General features: G+C 49.9%; 1 protein-coding gene across 2 annotated transcripts in view; it reads right to left on the reverse strand.

Moving 5' to 3' along the window:
- Positions 1-18,209, reverse strand: part of DNAH10 (dynein axonemal heavy chain 10) — a 150,398-nt gene that overhangs the window by 16,499 nt on the left and 115,690 nt on the right. For both annotated transcript variants that reach the window (XM_082640324.1, XM_082640325.1), the window contains 8 exons: positions 16,084-16,281; positions 15,209-15,370; positions 12,815-12,989; positions 6,447-6,628; positions 4,243-4,379; positions 2,960-3,177; positions 1,344-1,565; positions 1,033-1,180 (listed from right to left, as the gene is read on the reverse strand). In XM_082640324.1, coding sequence (XP_082496450.1) covers positions 1,033-1,180; positions 1,344-1,565; positions 2,960-3,177; positions 4,243-4,379; positions 6,447-6,628; positions 12,815-12,989; positions 15,209-15,370; positions 16,084-16,281 — 1,442 coding nt within the window. The remainder of the gene's footprint in view (positions 1-1,032; positions 1,181-1,343; positions 1,566-2,959; positions 3,178-4,242; positions 4,380-6,446; positions 6,629-12,814; positions 12,990-15,208; positions 15,371-16,083; positions 16,282-18,209) is intronic.

Consider the following 18,209-nt stretch of genomic DNA (forward strand, 5'->3'; position numbering starts at 1 on the left):
AGAAAATTAAAAACACACGCCCACAAAAAACTTGCACGTGAACGTTCACAGCAGCACTGTTCGTGACAGCCAAAAAGTAGAAACAACCCAAATGTCCATCAACTGTTACGCAGGTAAACAGACTATTATTTCGCCATAAAACAGAATGAAGTACTGACACATGCTACAATATGTGTTGATTAAGCATTTGGAAACAATGTGACTACTACTGTACTCGATACATATCTTTGAGACAGAATGGGACCCACAAACATTTATCGAGGCCCATGTTAGAGGCTGGGTTCTGCTGAGCCCTGGAATCGAACGAAGCCTTTGAAAACGTTGGATTCGCTAAGCAGGGAAAATGTATTTTGAAAACGTTATGCTAAGTGAAAGAAGCCAGTCACAAAAGGCCACATACTGTACAATCCCACTCATACTTAATGTCCAGAATAGGCAGACCTATAGAGACAGAAACTATATTAGTGGTTGTCAGAGGCTGGGGGTCAGGGGCAGGAGGGGAAACGGAAGGTTTGGGGGTGGTGATGGCTAAAGGATACAGCATTTTTGGAGGAGGGTGATACAAATTGATCCTGGTGATTGCTGCACAACTCGATGTGTAATATACTAAAAGCTACTGAACTGTATTCTTCAAACGGGTGGATTGTATGGTAGATGAATTATCTCTCAATCAAGCCCCTCCCCTGCCCTCCAAAAAGAAAGTGACCGAGCATCTAAGGCCACTTGGCTCTGCACTGCGTAGGGGGAACGCAAAGACGAACACAGCACCGTCTTTGCCTTCAGGTGACCCACAGGGCAATGAATAGGCAAAGGGCAGAGTCAGATCCGAGGTGGTTCAAGCCGCCCTCCAAGACTCAACAGGGTGGGCGGGCCAGGAAGGGGAGGGCTCTGCTTGGGGCCCCAGGGTGGTGGCATTTCAGCTCGGCCTTGCTGGAGGCCTGGGAACACCGGGGAGAACCGGGCTGGGCCCCAAGGACGGCAGGAGGGCGAGGATGTGGAGCGGTGTGGGGGGGGTGTCGGGGGCAGCCGTACCCGCAGGTTGTTCTTCTCCTCTTTTTTCTTTATCCAGTTGAGGGCCTGCTGCTGCGGGTCGATGCAGAGGGGGAAGCGGCTGGCCCGGGTGGTGAGGATGCCGTTCTGAACGGAGAGCTCGTCGGGGGGCAGCCCCTGGGAGCCCCACCTGGAAGGGGCAGTGACAGGGGAAATGGGGATTCTTCTGGCCGAGCTGTGAGCCGACGGGGAGCCTCCGAGGCAAGGGAGCCAGGCAGGCAGTGCTCCCTGCCGTCTCATGCAGGTGGGTCAGCTGCATGCCCCCCGTCCTCCCAGCCCGGGGTCGCCCTCACCTGCTGATCTCAACGTCGTCCGTGAGCAAGTTCTCGAGTCTGAAGGGCTGGCTCAGGGGGATCCCCCGGCCCAGGATGTCGCTCTGCCAGACCCGGTTGACCATCTCGCCCCGGAACTCCCACGTGAAGGCGCCCTCATAGCTCAGGAAGCCTGCGCACAGCAGGCAGTCGCCCAGCAACTTCACGCGCCGGTGCATCAGCTCGTCCAAATCGTTCAGCCACCTGGCGTGGGAGGTGGGGGCTGCCGTGAGCAGTCACATTCCGGCACAACCCGAAGGAACCTTCTAGAAGAGCCAGCCTGACACACGGCCGGGAGGGGGCCAGCCAGAAGGAAATATTTTCTGAGATGTTCTTTGCTTGTGGAGGACAGAGGTCGCCAGCTCACTTTGCCATTTCCCTGCCTAGTGAACCCAACGTTTTCAAAGGCTTTGTTCAAGTCCAGAGCTCGGCAGAACCCAGCATCTAACATGGGCCTCGATAAATGTTTGGGGGTCCCATTCTGTCTCAAAGATATGTATTAAGTACAATAGTAATCACATTGTTTCCAAACGCCCGATCAATAGCTTAAAAACACGCCCAGCCGAGCATGAGCCCTAGTCCTGCTTGGTGACAAAATTCTGTCTAAGATAAAAGAAATCAGGTGTTTCATTTGGCCTCTTCTGGTAAATGGTCAAAGTCTCCTAGGTTTTAGACATATTGAGGGACTTCCCTGGCGGTCCAGTGGTTAAGACTCCGTGCTCCCAGTACAGGGGGCAAGAGTTCGATCCCTGGTTGGAGAACTAAGATCCCACATGCCACACAGCGAAGCCAAAACAAAAACAAACAAACAGGGCTTCCCTGGTGGCGCAGTGGTTGAGAGTCCGCCTGCCATTGCAGGGGACGTGGGTTCGTGCCCCAGTCTGGGAAGATCCCACATGCTGCGGAGCGGCTGGGCCCGTGAGCCATGGCCGCTGAGCCTGTGCGTCCAGAGCCTGTGCTCCGCAACGGGAGAGGCCACAACAGTGAGAGGCCCACGTACTGCAAAAAAAAAAAAAAAATAGACATTGAAAATGGTTTGTTTCCCATAAGCAAACAATATTTTCCAGTGTTTTCCATACCATTTTTGCAGGTGCCAGGTAAGAAACTATTGTCACATCCAGTGGACCAGCTATGGCTCAATGGGCCTCTTGCCCATAAGCGTCAAACAGCTCCACCTACTGAAAACTGAAGCTCAGGACTGAACCAGCCACAAGGGTCCAGAGACAGAAGTGGGCCCCTCCTCCAGATCCATCCAGAAGGGACTGGGGGTTAAAGGTCATCAAGAAGCAAACATCCCCAGGCCCTAGGGCACTGGCTTCCCCCCCACCCCCCGTCTCCACTGCTGCCAGGCCTCCCCTTAACAGTTACTCAGTAAATAACACTCGATACCTACTTTTAAAAGAATCTATAAAGTGGCCATTAGCCACCTTTAAACATGATAATAGTAAAATCAGAACTTTTTCACACGGTTTTCAGCTCAAAATGCAGCGTGGAATAAAGACTCCACGTGGCGAGAAATTGTGCTGCGGATGTTCACTCACAAACCACAAAGTCTGGCTTAGAGCTGCTTAGCGGGAAGGCTCATTACCCAGGCTGACCTGACATTCTCAGACCCCAGCCCCGAGATGAGCTTGTCGGCCGCGATCAGCCGTCTCTCCATGATCTCCGCTTCTTCCTGCAGCTTCTGCTTCTCCAGCATGGCCGCCTCGTACTTGACCCCCAGAGCTTCCAGTTCTCTCTGGATCACTGCCAGCTCATTCTGGATCCTCTCCAGCTCACGTTTGGTCAAGTAAAAATTCCGCTCCAGCCTGGCCACCTACGGAAGACAATTCGCGGAACGATGGGGAAAAGGACGGCCGTGAGGTGGGGATAAGACAGTCAGTCTCACACCTGGGCTTATGTCCACCTGCAATTTTTTTTTTTTTTTTTTTTTTTTTGGCCATGCCATGAGGCTCGTGGGATCTTAGCTCCCCGACCAGGGATCAAACCCGGACCCACGGCAGTGAAAGTGCTGAGTCCTAACCACTGGGCCACCAGGGAAGTCCTCCACCTGCATTTCTAATGCTGTCCCTACCCTCTGGGGCCACCCTATGTCATAGCGAGGCACACGGCGTCTTTTCTTAGTGACCTCTTCAGTGGTTTGATGCAAAAGCCCTACATCCCATTAGAAAAAAGACGTCCTGCATCTGAGTTAGCAGATGGCTTAATTTTCGTGTGTACTAGGGTCCCACTAAGAGGACCCTGTGATTCTAAGCCAAAAACTCAAAAGAATGCACTGAAGACTGTATTGGTCCTACTATGGGTTCTAAGTTTTCTGAGTGATAAAATCCTGACTTATAAAGCAATGTCAAAATATGGCTCAAAACGATAATCAACCTTATACAATTCTCTTCATATTGTGTCTTCTGCATGTTCCTTTAACCCAGCGGTTCTCAACAGGGACCGACTTTGCCCCCCAAGGGACACATGACAATGTTTGGAAACATTTCTGGTTGTCAAAACTCGAGGGAAGGGACAACGGCATCCAGTGGGTGGAGGCCAGCAATGCTGCGCACCCTGCAGTGTCCAGACAGCCTCCCCAAAAAGAATGATCCAATCCAAAATGTCAGGAGCACCCAGGGTGAGAAACTCTGCTTTAGCCCTCGAGAATAATTTTACCCTCTTTTCTTCAAAAGTCTCTGAGACTTTTGGTTCTGTCAGTTCACATTACATCTAAATGAGACCTATAATTCAGGGCTATCATTTACTGGGGGGAAAATGTTTATGCTGTTTAAAAATCAGAACCTTGCCAGAATTTCCCCAGTAAAGCTGTGGACACATTCATTCTGACTCCAAAACGACCTCTTGGCAGAAGTGTGCAGGTCTTACAGATGGGCAATACCTTGTCTCTCTTGGGCTTGATTTCTCTAAAAACGTCACAGTAGCCCATCACAGCTTCCACAAATTTCAGCATCCCCAAGCCTGCCTTGCTCACAGCTTCCATTTCCTCAGTCGTGGTACTGAGGGTCTTCAAGAGGCCTAAAGGTCAAAGAAGCAATGATTTCGATGAGCGGTGAGCTTCGTCTTGGGAAAATAAAATGGGAAATAAACTGCCTACTAACAGTAAGTGAAACTAGTTCCTTCTCCGCAGTAAGCCTGTGAGCGAGACCCGGACAGCTTTCCCATGGACAACAGGTGGGTCCAACCCCGAATGAATTTTGTGTAAGTGGATGTTTAAGATGTGAGTGAGGGGCACATGTTACTGCCACCCAGGACATCCTGTGACACAGGAGCTTCCATGTGACACCCAGCAGCCCCCGGGGACCCAGGGCATCAGTGGGGACCCCCCAACTGGGCATCAAGGTGGCTCAGAGCTGGCAGCTAACTGGGGTTCATAGGTCCTTACAGGGCACCATCACCTCCACCTGCACCCTCACCCTGGGAGTAACTTCACATAAATGGAAACCCATCCAACGATCGGGTAAAGAGAGGCCCTTGGATTTTTGAGGTTGTTGCTATCCTTTGTGTTTCGATTAGCTTTGTTTTGTTTTTTTTTAAGTAGCTGAAAAAATGCACTGATGGTCAAGTTCCGAACAAACCACAGTGACACAATGAACTTTTATTGCCTTTGAAAAAGACTAACTAACATCATTCTCACTGGCTAAGCTCTGGGGCAGGTCAGCAATCAGGCTCAGGGGGAATGCAGGCATCTGTGACTGAAATGGGGGCATGGGGTGGGTGGTGCCGCCCCCCCTCCTCACCCATCCTCCAGGACCTACAGAAGACTTCATACTGGCAAAAGGCACAAGGGAAGTCAAGGTTAGACCAATTCTTTTTTTCTTCCCCGAATACCCATTTTTAAAACTTGGGGTAAAATTCACATAACATTAAATGAACACGTTAAAGTGTACAATTAAACATGTTAAATAAACATGTTAAATAAACATGTTAAACAATAAACATGTTAAAGTGGCATTTAGTAGATTCACAAGATTTTGCAGGCCTCACCTCTATGTAGTTCCAAGACAGTCTCATCATCTCAAAAGGAAACTTCATAGCTATTAAGCAGTAACAACCCATTTCCCCTCCCCAAACCCTAGCAAACACTAATATGCTCTTCATCCCTGTGGATTTACCTATTTACCTGTGGATATTTCATATAAATGGAATTACAATACGTGACCTTTCATGCCTGGCTTCTTTCACTTAGCATCATGCCTTTGAGGTTCATCTATGCTGTAGCACACAGCAGCACTTTGTTCCTTTTAATGACTGAATAATATTCCATTGTGTGGATATGTTCTTTCTTGTTCATCCGTTCATCCATTGATAGATATTTGGGTTGTCTCCACCTTTTGGCTATTGTAAATAGTGCTGTCAGGAACATCTGTGTATAAGCTTTTGTCTGAATACCTGTTTTCTATTCCTTGGGGTCTATACGTAGGCGTGGAGTGGTTGGGACACATGGAAATTCTATGATTAACTGTCTGAGGAGCTGCCAAACTGTTTTCCACACCACTTTACGTTTCTACAAACAACGTATGAGGCTTGCAAGTTCTCCATAGCCTCCCCGACACTTGTAGTTTTGTGTGGTTTTGTTTAAATTATACCATCCTAGTGGGTCTGAACGGTACCTCATTGTGGTCTGATCTGCGTTTTCCTAGTGACTAATGGTATGCATATTTTCATATGCTTATTGGCAATTTGTGTATCTTTTTTGGAGAAATGTCTATTCAAGTCCTCTGCCCACGAGACCAGTTCTTGGCACCACTACGCCCATCGGACAAGATACACAGAAGACAAGGCAGGGTGGGCTCCATGAGACAGTCACGTATCCTACTAGGGAAAACCAGACCCGTTGCTGAATCACACATTCAGCAGGCATCTACTGCCACTGCCCAACCAGCAACCATCCTCCCTGCCGCTGTCTTCCTCTGGTGACGATCATTCCCCCTCTTCTATCGGCAACGCCACGGCGACACCATCTGACCACGATGGGCGGGTCTGCCTGAGACAAGCCCTCTCCTCGCTCTCCCTCCTGGCCCCAGAGACTGAGCCGCCAGGCTGACAACCAGCCTGGCGGTTCCTACAGCTGTCTACACTCACCTCTGATGTTTTTAACTTGGCTCTGGGTAATTGAATCAAAGTCAATCTCCATCAGAGACCTCAGGAAGTTGGGGTCGGACATCATGCCTTTGGCGGTTTTCCAGTTGAGTTCTTTGTACCCCTTCACGATGAGGATGCATTCACAGACCGTCTGCACCTGCTTCGGGGGCTTAGCAAATGACCTGGGGAGAAACGGATGCACACGCGGGTCAGACGCAGGATGTGGCCAGGATCTGGCCCGCATGAGAGTTCCGAAAAAATGGTGAGTCGTTTCTTGGATGTGATACTGCGTGGAAACAACGGAAGCCACGTCCCAACACCGACTTGTGCTCCTGGGGGTGGGCTTCTCCAAGGGCAGGGACTGGGTCTCATCCATCATGCGCCAGATCAGGCTCCTGGGATCGGACTGGGCACCAGGCACACAGCAGGGTGTCATTCAATGCAAACCCAGGCCACCCCTGAATCAGCAGCTCAGGGTGGCGCCTGAGAATCTGGGTTTTTAATGACACCCTGGGGTGACTCCTCAGACTCTAGGTGGTGGCCGCTGTCATTACTGTCATTATCGTCATCATCCTATTTTTCACTTACGAGGTAAAGAAACAGAGCTCAAGTGTTTGGTTGGCCTGCCTGGGTCCACACAGCCCACCCCACACCCCGGCATCCCTCAGGCTATGGAAGCTGTTGTCTCTGCCTTTGATGAAGCTAGACCATCACTCTGCTGTTCCAACACTCAACACTCGAGGGTCCAGCACCCTCGACCCTCCGGAGAACTGGAAACCCAAAAGCATCAGGAGACGGAAAGGCTGCATCAGCATAAAGACCCAAGAAGGAATGAGCCGCACACTGACTGTACCCAGTGGGCCCGCTTGGCTGGCTACCATTGGCGGCTGGGCAAAGTCTATAAAAGCCGTGGAGGGGCTTCCCTGGTAGCGCAGTGGTTGAGAGTCCGCCTGCCGATGCAGGGGACACGGGTTCGTGCCCCGGTCCGGGAAGATCCCACATGCCGCGGATTGGTTGGGCGCGTGAGCCGTGGCCACTGAGCCTGAGCGTCCGGAGCCTGTGCTCCGCAACGGGAGAGGCCACAGCAGTGAGAGGCCCGCGTACTGCAAAAAAAAAAAAAAAAAAAAAGCCGTGGAGACGGAAGAACAAAGAAAACGATGAAGAAAAAGCAAAGGAAAGGAAGAGCCCCTGGAGGGCAGGGAGCAGCCTGGGGAGAGTCCAGAGTGCCCCAGAGGGAGGCGGAGGGAGACACAGAGAGAGAACAACCTGACCCGCACAGCAGTGTGGAGGCTCTGACCCGGCAACCCCCAGACCCCTCTTGGCCCCGGGACCGCCACCCACTGCCTGAGGAGCCACACAGCTGAGGGACAAGCCAGGGCAATGACTCCAGCAGAAAGGCCGACGATTAAAGTAATGGTCCTGAGTCACCAGGGGAAGGTTCAATTACGCAGCACTAGGCGCTTACCTACCGACAGCAGGCACGCTGCCAACTGTTTTTAAAAGATTCCCTTCAGGGCTGATGAACGTCAGGCCCTGGCCACTGCTCTCTGAATAATCTGAGGAGCAGGGATTATTATTATTGTTATTATTATCAGCGAGATGTTTTCAGACACAAGTCAGAAAAAGTCTCGGGGTGGCGTCCTGAGCCCTCCGGAAAGTTAGGAATGGTCCGGGGTTCTCAGCTTTCCCATCTATGAAATGGGGAAGCGGAACCGGAACCTTTCAGCTCCCACAGCCTTGGAGTGAAGTTCTCTGTTACCACTTTACAAACCATGCCCAGGAACCTCGTTTATCCAGAGCACAGTGTTGTGGTGCCAGATAACTGAGGGGTTTGAAAGACTAAGGTTACAAGTCTGAGAAGTGAAAGCGTTTCTGTTTCATTAGATTTCTTTCTTCTATCACAGAAGAAACTCAGGTGGTGCAGTGGGTAAGACTCCACGCTCCCACTTCAGGGGGCCCAGGTCCGATCCTTGGTCTGGGAACTAGATCCCGCATGTCACAACTAAGAGTCCACACACCACATCTAAGAGCCCACATGCCACAGCTAAGAGTCCACATGCTGCAACTAAGACCCAGTGCAGCCAAAATAAATAAATAAATAAATAATTTTTAAAAAGAAAAGAAAAGACTCAGGGAGGGAGAGACAGACAGACAGCGGTGACGCCGTGCTGCCTTCCTGGAGGAGAATACCCATCACAAGCCCCACTCCCCACCCCCTCACTCTACCCCAGACCCTCTGACCGTCTCCGCTTTTCCCCCTGAGTCAAGCTCCTTCCAGCCCCGCTCCAGCCTCCATCCCACGTCTCAGTTTAAATGTCACTTCCTGGGGGTCCTCTTCCCTGTCTACCCACCCCCCAGACTAGTTCAGGTCCCCCATTATCCACAGTCGTAGCAACCAAGACCCTCCCTTCCTGACCTCCTCCTGGGTAATTTTACTGTACACGTGAGATTCCCATGTGCACACCCGTGCCTCCCCCAGACCGTCGGCTGGCTCCATGCAGTGAAGACCCCCTGCCTGGCCCATTGCCTCTCAGCCCCAGTGCCGACACAGGGTGGGCGGGCGGTAGGCACCCAATGATACTGAATGAAGGAAAGGAAGAAAAGTAAAATCGCAGGCCAGTAACAAAGGGAGCCTTTTATACTCCAGAGAAACACCCACCACTAATCTTCATTACTCTTAAATCTTCCTGCCTTAACACTTAATGATCTCTGCAAAGGGGATTGAGCATTACAGAAAGGAAGTGCTATTTAAAGAATTAAAGGATTATAAAATTGTCAAGGCCTAAATGCTGGTTCATCACTCTTAACTTCCGAATGGGCTAAACAAAGCCAGACTGTAGTCATCTGGATCCAAACTCATTAAACCCAAAGAAAAATCCCAAAGAGATCAAAGATTTAAATGTAAACACTATAAAAGTATTAAACTATAAAAGTACAGGATGAAACCATGGGGAAATTATTTTACAATCTTCCAGTTGCAAGGCCTTTTAAGGATGAGGTAACAGCGAAAGCCCCAAAATAAAATATTGCTAAAATCTGCCACATAAAACTAAAAATTTATACACGGCAAACACAAACACACACAAAAACCTCCTAAATAAAGTCAAATGGCTGATGACAAACTGGGAAAACTATTTGCAACTCACATCACGAATAAAAACTAGTCTCCCCATTATATAAAAAGCCCATGGAAATGGATAAGAAAAAAAAAAAAAGCAACGATAACAATCCAAAAGATAAATGGGCAAAGCACATAAACAGTTCACAGAAAATGAAATACACAGGACTCTTACGCACATGTTTCACAGATGAAAAAGAGGCCGACCTCACTCATCAAAAGGGAAATGCACATTACAACTACACAAATACCATGTTTCATCTATAAAACGAGCAAAAATGCAAGTGTTTAGGAGCGCCCTCTGTTGGTAAGGCCTTGAAAAAGCAGGTACTCGCATGTATTGCCAGTGGGAGTGTGAATCCGTTCCATACCTACCGGTGGGCATTACGCAACAGCTACAGACACTATAAACACACACACCTTGGAACCCAGCAATTCCACTTCTGCAAATGTGTCCTTCCAGTGGACTTGTGCATAGTGAAGTAAGGCAGGGTTATGCTTTGCCACACTGTTTGTAAAGGCAAAAGACTGGAAATAAGCTAAAAATTCATAAATTGAGGTTGATTAAATAAATGATGGCACAGCTATCCAATGGATTATGATGAACTATTTTTTTTTTTTTTCGGTACGCGGGCCTCTCACTGTTGTGGCCTCTCCCGTTGCGGAGCACAGGCTACGGACGCGCAGTCTCAGCGGCCATGGCTCACGGGCCCAGCCGCTCCGCGGCATGTGGGATCTTCCCGGACCGGGGCACGAACCCGTGTCCCCTGCATCGGCAGGCGGACTCTCAACCACTGCGCCACCAGGGAAGCCCACGATGAACTATTTTTAAATATTGAGGAAGTTCTCATATAACGACATGCAAAAGATCTCCAAGGTCTCAAGCAAAAACACCAAGATGCAGAAAAATATGTATAGTATATTTATTACCAATTATATTTCAAAAGGAAAGAAAAAAGGCTACGGAAGTATCCCTTGTTCTACAACCCTTAGAGCCCAACGTCGGGAACTGAAGAGACACTTGTATATCTGGTTGCCTTGAACATGTACAAAAGCTGTCTGAATGGATATGTAGGAAATGAATGGCAACAGTTACCTGGCGTGTGGTGAGGGGAACTAAGCTGATGGCGGACAGGTGAGAGGGGGCTTTTCATAGCACATCATTTTGATGTTGGAACCATGACCCTAGCTAATGTTTACATGGCACTGACTCTGTGCTCAACCCAGTTCTGAGAGCTCTTTACGTAATAGCTCACTGGATCCTCGTAACAACCCTGATGCCATGGGGACAATTATTATCATCCACATTTTACAAACAAGGAAATTGCAGCACAGAGAGGTTAGGTGACTTGCCGAAGGTCACACAGCCAGTAAGAAGCAAAGCCACGCATCAACATGTGACCTGTTCCAATAATTACAATTTTAAAAATTACTCCTTTTGGGCCCTAGGCCACTTTCATTTTCTCGGGGGTGATGCAGGCACCCCATCTAACTGCAGGGGACACATATCAAACTCTCTATGTGGTGCCATGGAAATCCACTCTTGGATTAAATAAATACTCCTTCCAAATAAATGCTCAAAAACCCTTCCCAACTCTCTGCTCTCAGGATGTGTTTAAGCTGCTGGCCTGGGGGTAGAGCCCCAAATCTGTATAAGCAGTGGTTGGATGTTTCCCCTGGAAATGTGCACGTTGAGGGTCTCTCCCACGACTCAGTCTAAACTTCCAGCGTTGCTACTGCAGTTTTAAAATGTCCATCCGGGGCCTCCCTGGTGGCGCAGTGGTTGGGAGTCCGCCTGCCGATGCAGGGGACGCGGGTTCGTGCCCCGGTCCGGGAGGATCCCACATGCTGCAGAGCGGCTGGGCCCGTGAGCCATGGCCGCTGAGCCTGCGCGTCCGGAGCCTGTGCTCCGCAGTGGCAGAGGCCACAGCAGTGAGAGGCCCGCGTACCGCAAAAAAAAATAATAATAAATAAAAATAAGTAAAACGTCCATCCTTATACCTTCATTGCAATCACACTGCAAAGCTCTGAAATCATAACCTCAGCAGCAGCTCTGGATGACCCCCCAGGAGGTACTCGGGCCCCCTGCCCTGGAACTGGCTGAACGCTCTGTTCAATCCACATGTTTCACAAATGAGCCAACAGCCAGAGCACAACCCTGGATGAGGGATGTTGCTCGGCCCTTAGCAAAGGGCCCAAAGATGAGCTCAGAGAAGCAGCACCATCCCGCCAGGAACACAAAACGCAGGGTCAGCTTCCAGCCTGGAGACAGGAGTCTCTCTCACAGGAGACCTGACTGCGGGACCAGAAGGATGGAACCCCTTCTGAAAATGAGGCCGTGATGGGGAGTGAGGAGAGAGCCGAGGCTCCTAGTGCAGGGACACGCGTGGGGGGTCTGGCAGCACGATGATGGGCGGGGGTGGTGGAAGGGACAGACAGGACACCATTTCTTCCTGGCTTCACTCACGGTGCTAAACTTACCAGTGAGATCCACCAACGGTGCCCTGGGGGGACCACGCCCCGCGGGGGGAGGGGAGAAAGCTCCACACCAGACCCCTCTTCTGGACAGCAAATGGGCTCTCTGGCTGCGGGGGATGGAGTCATTTTACAGACTGATTTGCAGAATGTCTGGGGCCACAGTAAAGACTCACTCTCCCAGGACTTCCCTGGCGGTCCAGTGGTTAGGGCTCAGCGCTTTCACTGCCAGGGCCCAGGTTTAACCCCTGGTCAGGGGACTAAGATCCCACAAGCCACGCGGTATGGCAAAAAAACAAAAACAAACAAACAAACAAAAAACACTACTCTCCCCACCTGTAAAAGGCCATCATTTGGCTAGAAAGGGATGAGGGCATCTCCCATCCACTCTCGGCCTGTGGCACACCTTGCCTGCATCCAGGGCCCTGCTTCTTTTAGGGCAGACACTCCTCTGTCCTTCCCGTAAAAAGGACTGACTGACAAGGCTCCAGCTCTCCCACCAGCTGCTTCTGGAACCCAGTCTCCTTCTGTGACTCAGCCTGGGTTCAAGGACAGTGGGCCATGGCACCAACTGGCTGGGAGGCCTGAGGCAAGTCAGCTCACCTCCCTGGGCTCCACGTCCCTCATGTGCAAATGAAGACAATAACAACCCCCACCATGGAAAGGGCCTGGCACAGCAGCCGGCACAGAAATGCCGAACCACCATGATTATCTCATAATTACTGTCAGGAGTGACACTGGTGGCCAAGCACACTGGGAGCTTGCCAGCCATTACCTGATCTCGGTCACATCTGACTTGTCCAGTTTCTGCAGCTCCAGCTTGGCGCCCTCCAGGATGGGCATGACCTCGGCCAGGGCCATCTCGGCCTCAGTCTTCTCCGCCGCGATGATCTTGTTTTGCTCCTCTATCTCCATGGCTTTTTCCTCCGCCAGCTTCTTCTTTTCCTCCGCTGTGGGGGGGAGGGGGAGGTCAGTGAAGCCCCTGGGGCATGGGGAGGATGGACCACCGCTCCTGAGCCAAAGCAGCGCAGCCCCCAAAGGTGGGCGCTGGGCGGAGGGGGCTGAATGAGCTTCGGCCAATATGGCGGCCTTGGGCGTTGCCACTGGGACAGATGTCCTCACGGCGCCTGGGGTCCCCAACACAGGGACAGCTGCTGCGACTCTGACCCTCCTTGACTGGCCCACCTGTGTACCCCTCCCCCTGTCCCACTCCATCCCACAAGACAGCCTCCAGCCCTGCTTGGCCAGTGTTAGCTGAGGCCATCAGAGCTGCCTTCCCTGCTTTTCTGGCTCACTGACCTCTCTCTGGCTCTTCATCAGCTTTTCCTACATTCATTCAGCCCAGCTCAAAAGCCACCCTCCCCTGAGGTCACTTCCAGTCTCATCACTCTGTTTATTTGCTTCGTGCCACTAATCACAATCTGAAATTTCATCTGATCATTGGCTTGTTGATCGGGCCCACTCACTAGAACGTAAGCATCTCCCCGAGGGCTGTGAGCCCAGTGTTTAGAACAAAGCTTGGCTCGTAGTCGGTGGACTGGCCTGAATAGTGTCCCCCTCAAAATTCATGGCCACCCAGAACCTCAGAAAGTCACCTTATTTGGAAAGAGAGTCTTTGTAGATGTAATTAGTTAACACGGGGTCATACTGGGTTAGGGTAGGTCCTAAATCCAATGACTGTGTCCTAATAAGAAGGCCATGTGAAGACAGAGAGGGGGAAAGGTCACGTGACAGTGGAGGGGCAGAGATGGGAGGGATGCGTCTACAAGCCAAGGAACGCCCAGGATTGCGGGCCACCACCAGAAGCTGGGAGAGGCCAGGAAGGATCCTCCCCTAGAGCCTTTGGAAGGAGCAGGGCCCTGCCAAGACCTTCATTTCAGACTTCTATCCTCCAGAACCGCGAGAGAATAAATAAACGCCTGTTGTTTTAAGCCACCCAGTTTGTGGTGCTTTGTTACGGCAGCCCTAGGAAAAGAACACAGTAGGTATTCAATAAACGTATGCTGAATTCGGTAGTCTCTCCCTGGTGGGGCGTTGTCTCGGGACTCATCCTCACAAGTCAACAAGCAAGCATTCAGGTTGGCTGATTCAAAAAGTGAACTCCAGGAGAACGTCTAACCGATCCAGCCAGGGCTGGAACAAGCCCAACCCGACAGCCCAGACTCCGGGTCAAGAGCAGACAGGGTGCCAAAGCCAAGTTGGGGTGCTGTGACCAGAGTAATGAAAAATGGATCCTGTGGATAGGGCCTGACACGATATGGCTGGAATTGAACTGAACCAAGGTCATGCGCAGACGCGACACAAACATGGGCTAGGAAGAGAATACCCAGACGCAGGGAGGTTGAGTGGCTTCTGCAGAAATCCGAGGATGAGCCGAGGACACGCAGCAGAACACAGGATCCTGAGAGATGACGGAAACGGGAGCCCCAAGACCCAGGGAGAAGGGTTAGGGGTCGTGGCAGAGCTGCAGCTTAGGGTTGTCCTGTGTGAGAGTCGTGTAGAGTAAGCCAGTTCCAGGACTTCCCTGGCGGTCCAGTGGTTAAGACTCCGCACTCCCAATGCAGGGGGCCCGGGTTCGAGCCCTGGTCAGGGAACTAGATCCCACGTGCATGCCGCAACTTAAAAAAAAAAAAAAAAAAGATCCCGCATGCCTCAACAAAGATCCCGTGTGCCGCAACTAAGACCCAGCACAGCCAAATAAATAAATAAATAAATAAATAAAAAGAAAGAAAGCCAATTTCTTAGAGCAGGAGGGAACCAGACCAAGAGCAGCCGCCAGGCCAGGAAGATCAGGTGAGGGGCCCAAGAAAGAATCCAGAAATAGGCTCACATTAGAACCAAGAAAGTCCCAAGTGAATGATGCTCAGGCTGAGGTCATTTAAACCGACCCAGTTCACTAGCTCATTGAGGGTAAAGAGATGACTTTTCCACATCCTGGCAAATCCTCTAGCTACCTGCTGTGGGTCCTGCATATGGTAACGACTTAGTGCCTACTATAGGGGGCTTGACGCTAACTCAGAAAAAATAGCAATGGGAGGGTCAAAAGATGCCAGTTCCTACAAGTGGCTTCCCAGGGATGTCCCCCAGTGGAGCTCTGTCGTGTTTTGGGTTTTTTTTGGCGGGGTGGGGTGTGGGGTGTCCCGACCCCCAGAGTTGGACCCGCACTCACCTATGGCTGTATTGGTGGCTATCTCCTCCAGCAGGGCCTCGCAGGCAGCCGACTTCTCCACCAGCACAATCTTCTGCTCGGCCAGCTTCTGGTTCAGCTCGTCCAGCTGGATGGTGGCCTCCTTCAGCTTGTCCAGCCCCCCCTCCAGACGCTTGCACTGAGCTGAGGAAAGGGAACACAGGTATTCACCCTCCAGGGGGCGCAGTTCCCAACACACCCAGACAAGCGTTCCAGTGTGATTCATCCAAGTTGGGCTCACCGGAAAAAAAAAAATCATTTTCATGAGATGTCAAGCATCTATCAGTACCTCCATTGCCGTTTGGAGATGGCATCTTCCAAAATGAATGTATTTCTGAAAATAACCATTTGTTTGGCCAACAACCAGAGCCAGAGCATTTTTAAAAAACATTTTCCGGGCTTCCCTGGTGGCGCAGTGGTTGACAATCCGCCTGCCGATGCAGGGGACACGGGTTCGTGCCCCAGTCCGGGAAGATCCCACATGCCGCAGAGCGGCTGGGCCCGTGAGCCACGGCCGCTGAGCCTGCGCGTCCGGAGCCTGTGCTCCGCAACGGGAGAGGCAACATTTTCCAACAGAGCATGTTGCTCTTATCAAATAGTATCTCTAATGCAGTGAAAATTTAGAGCTAAGAAAGTGCATGGCCCAGCACAGAAAAACAAAAATAAAAGCATGCCAGGGTCCTGCCCACACAGACAAATCACTCTGAAATGCAAAATCCAAAATGTGCTTTGCTTTGCCTCAATCCTGAGTATGCCCGATCTTGCTAAGAAATGTCTGCTTAGGAAAAGATCAGCAGTTGGATCTTTATTCGTAAGTAATAACAATTCCTGTTAACCGTCCCATTCCCAAGTCTTACCTATATTATACTGAGTTTTCTCATCCAGTAATTTCGAATACGTGTTAATAAAATCCAGGTAGTTCTTGGGAGTTACGTAGTTGCTGCGCCTCAGTTTCTGTAGAAATTGTTTACTGAATTCACCCACGGATTCGTGGACCAAAACAACATGTTCGACCAGATCTTCCATATTTTCTACTGGGATCAGCGGATTAGTCCCTGAAGAGGAAGGAATGGAAAACGGTGGCTCATAAAGCAAGGAAAGGAGCAGTTCCTCAAAGAGTTAAACACGGAATTCCCATGTGACCCAACAATTCCACTCCGAAGTTTGTACCCAAAAGAACTGAAAAGTGGACACAAGGAGATTCTTGGATGCCAATGTTCATAGCAGCACTATTCACAGTAGCCAAAAGTGGGAACCATATCCAAGTGTCCATCAACAGATGGATGGACAAACAACATGTGGTCTGTCCATCAACGGAATATTATTCAGCCTTGAACAAGAAGGAAAGTCTGACACACGCCACAACATGAACAAACCTGGAAAACACGCTAAGTAAAAGAAGCTAGACACAAAAGGACAAATGTTTCATGATTTGACTTCCATGAAATATCTAGAGCTGGCAAATTCCTAGAGACAGAAAGTATATTAGAGGTTCCCAGGGGTTGGGGGCAGGTCTGGGAGGACAAGCAGTGAGTGTCCAGTGGGGACAGAGGTCCAGTTTTAAAGATGAAAAAGGTTCTGGAGGTGGACGGTGGTAGCAGTTGCACAGCAGTGTGAATGTAGTTAGTGTGACAGAGCACACTTAAAATGGCTAAAAACGGTTAAAATGGCAAATTTTATATTATATACATTTTATCACAATAAAATACGATATACAAATGTCTTAATAGAAAAGAGCAGTTATCACTTGTCAGTGGCTTTTCTGGACCACAACACTGATCCACGCTCTGGCAATTTCTCTAAGAACACAGAAAGCCAATTCTCTGTCCCTACTGGTAGGAAGGCCAAGACAGTGTAGTAGGAGGGGCTTGAGATTCCAGGAGAGAAATTTGCTCAGTGTCCCTGCTGTATCCCCCGTACCCAGCACATATTGGGCACAAGGTAGGTCTTCCTGTAAGTCTGCTGAAAGAATTAATAATCACTCCCGGTGCCCAAACCACATCACTTGGATTATCTCACATATTGCAAAATACTTTCACCTCAAAGCAGAAAATGAATGAAGGAAGTATGACCAAAAGCATGTATTCATCCAGATTCTGCATATTTGACCTTGAATTATACCAGGGATTAGCAAACCACAGCCATGGGACAGTTTAACAGCATGCATGAAAAGCTTTGCCTCACAAATAGCCATACGTATGGGTACAGTCATCCCAATCCCAGAGATATAACCTAAGGAAAAAAATTCTGAGCAAACTCCATGCAGCATTATTTATGATACTGAATCACTGAATACTGAAAGCAAAGCTAAGTGCTAATGCACGGAGGTGGCTAACAAGCCTATGAAAGCTAAGGCACATCTATATCAGGATTGGCGACCTACAGCCTGCAGGACAAATCCGGCCTACCACCTGTTTTTGTAAATAAAGTTTTACTGGCACACAACCACGCCCGTTCATTTACATATTGTCTAGGGCTGCTTTCCTGATGTGATGGTGGAATTGAGTAGTTGCAACAGAGACCATATGACCTGCAAAGCTGAAAATGTTTATCATCCGGTCATTTACAGAAAAAGTTTGCTGATCCCTGAGTTATATCATCAGGAAAGAGTCATTTTCGTAGCCCCCTTCCCCAGCAGACTGCAACCTGCCTACCAAGTGGGACTAGTTATTTATTTATTGAAGACGTATTTATAAGGCTGACGCTATTTACAAGGTCACCCAGTGTCATAAATCTGCTCAAGTTAAGTCCAGATAAAAAGTTTTTCCCTGAGTATAAACTGACTTGCTTTCTTATTTTGAAGATTAAAATTAATAATCAAGGCCTTAGGGCTTGGAAACTGTAGAGCAAAATCAGCACTGATGGGGCTTCCCTGGTGGCGCAGTGGTTGAGAGTCCGCCTGCCGATGCAGGGGACACAGGTTCGTGCCCAAGTCCGGGAAGATCCCACATGCCACGGAGCGGCTGGGCCCGTGAGCCATGGC

This window comes from Mesoplodon mirus (assembly GCF_964341445.2).
Source record: "Mesoplodon mirus genome assembly, chromosome: 13".
Lineage (NCBI taxonomy): Eukaryota > Metazoa > Chordata > Mammalia > Artiodactyla > Ziphiidae > Mesoplodon > Mesoplodon mirus.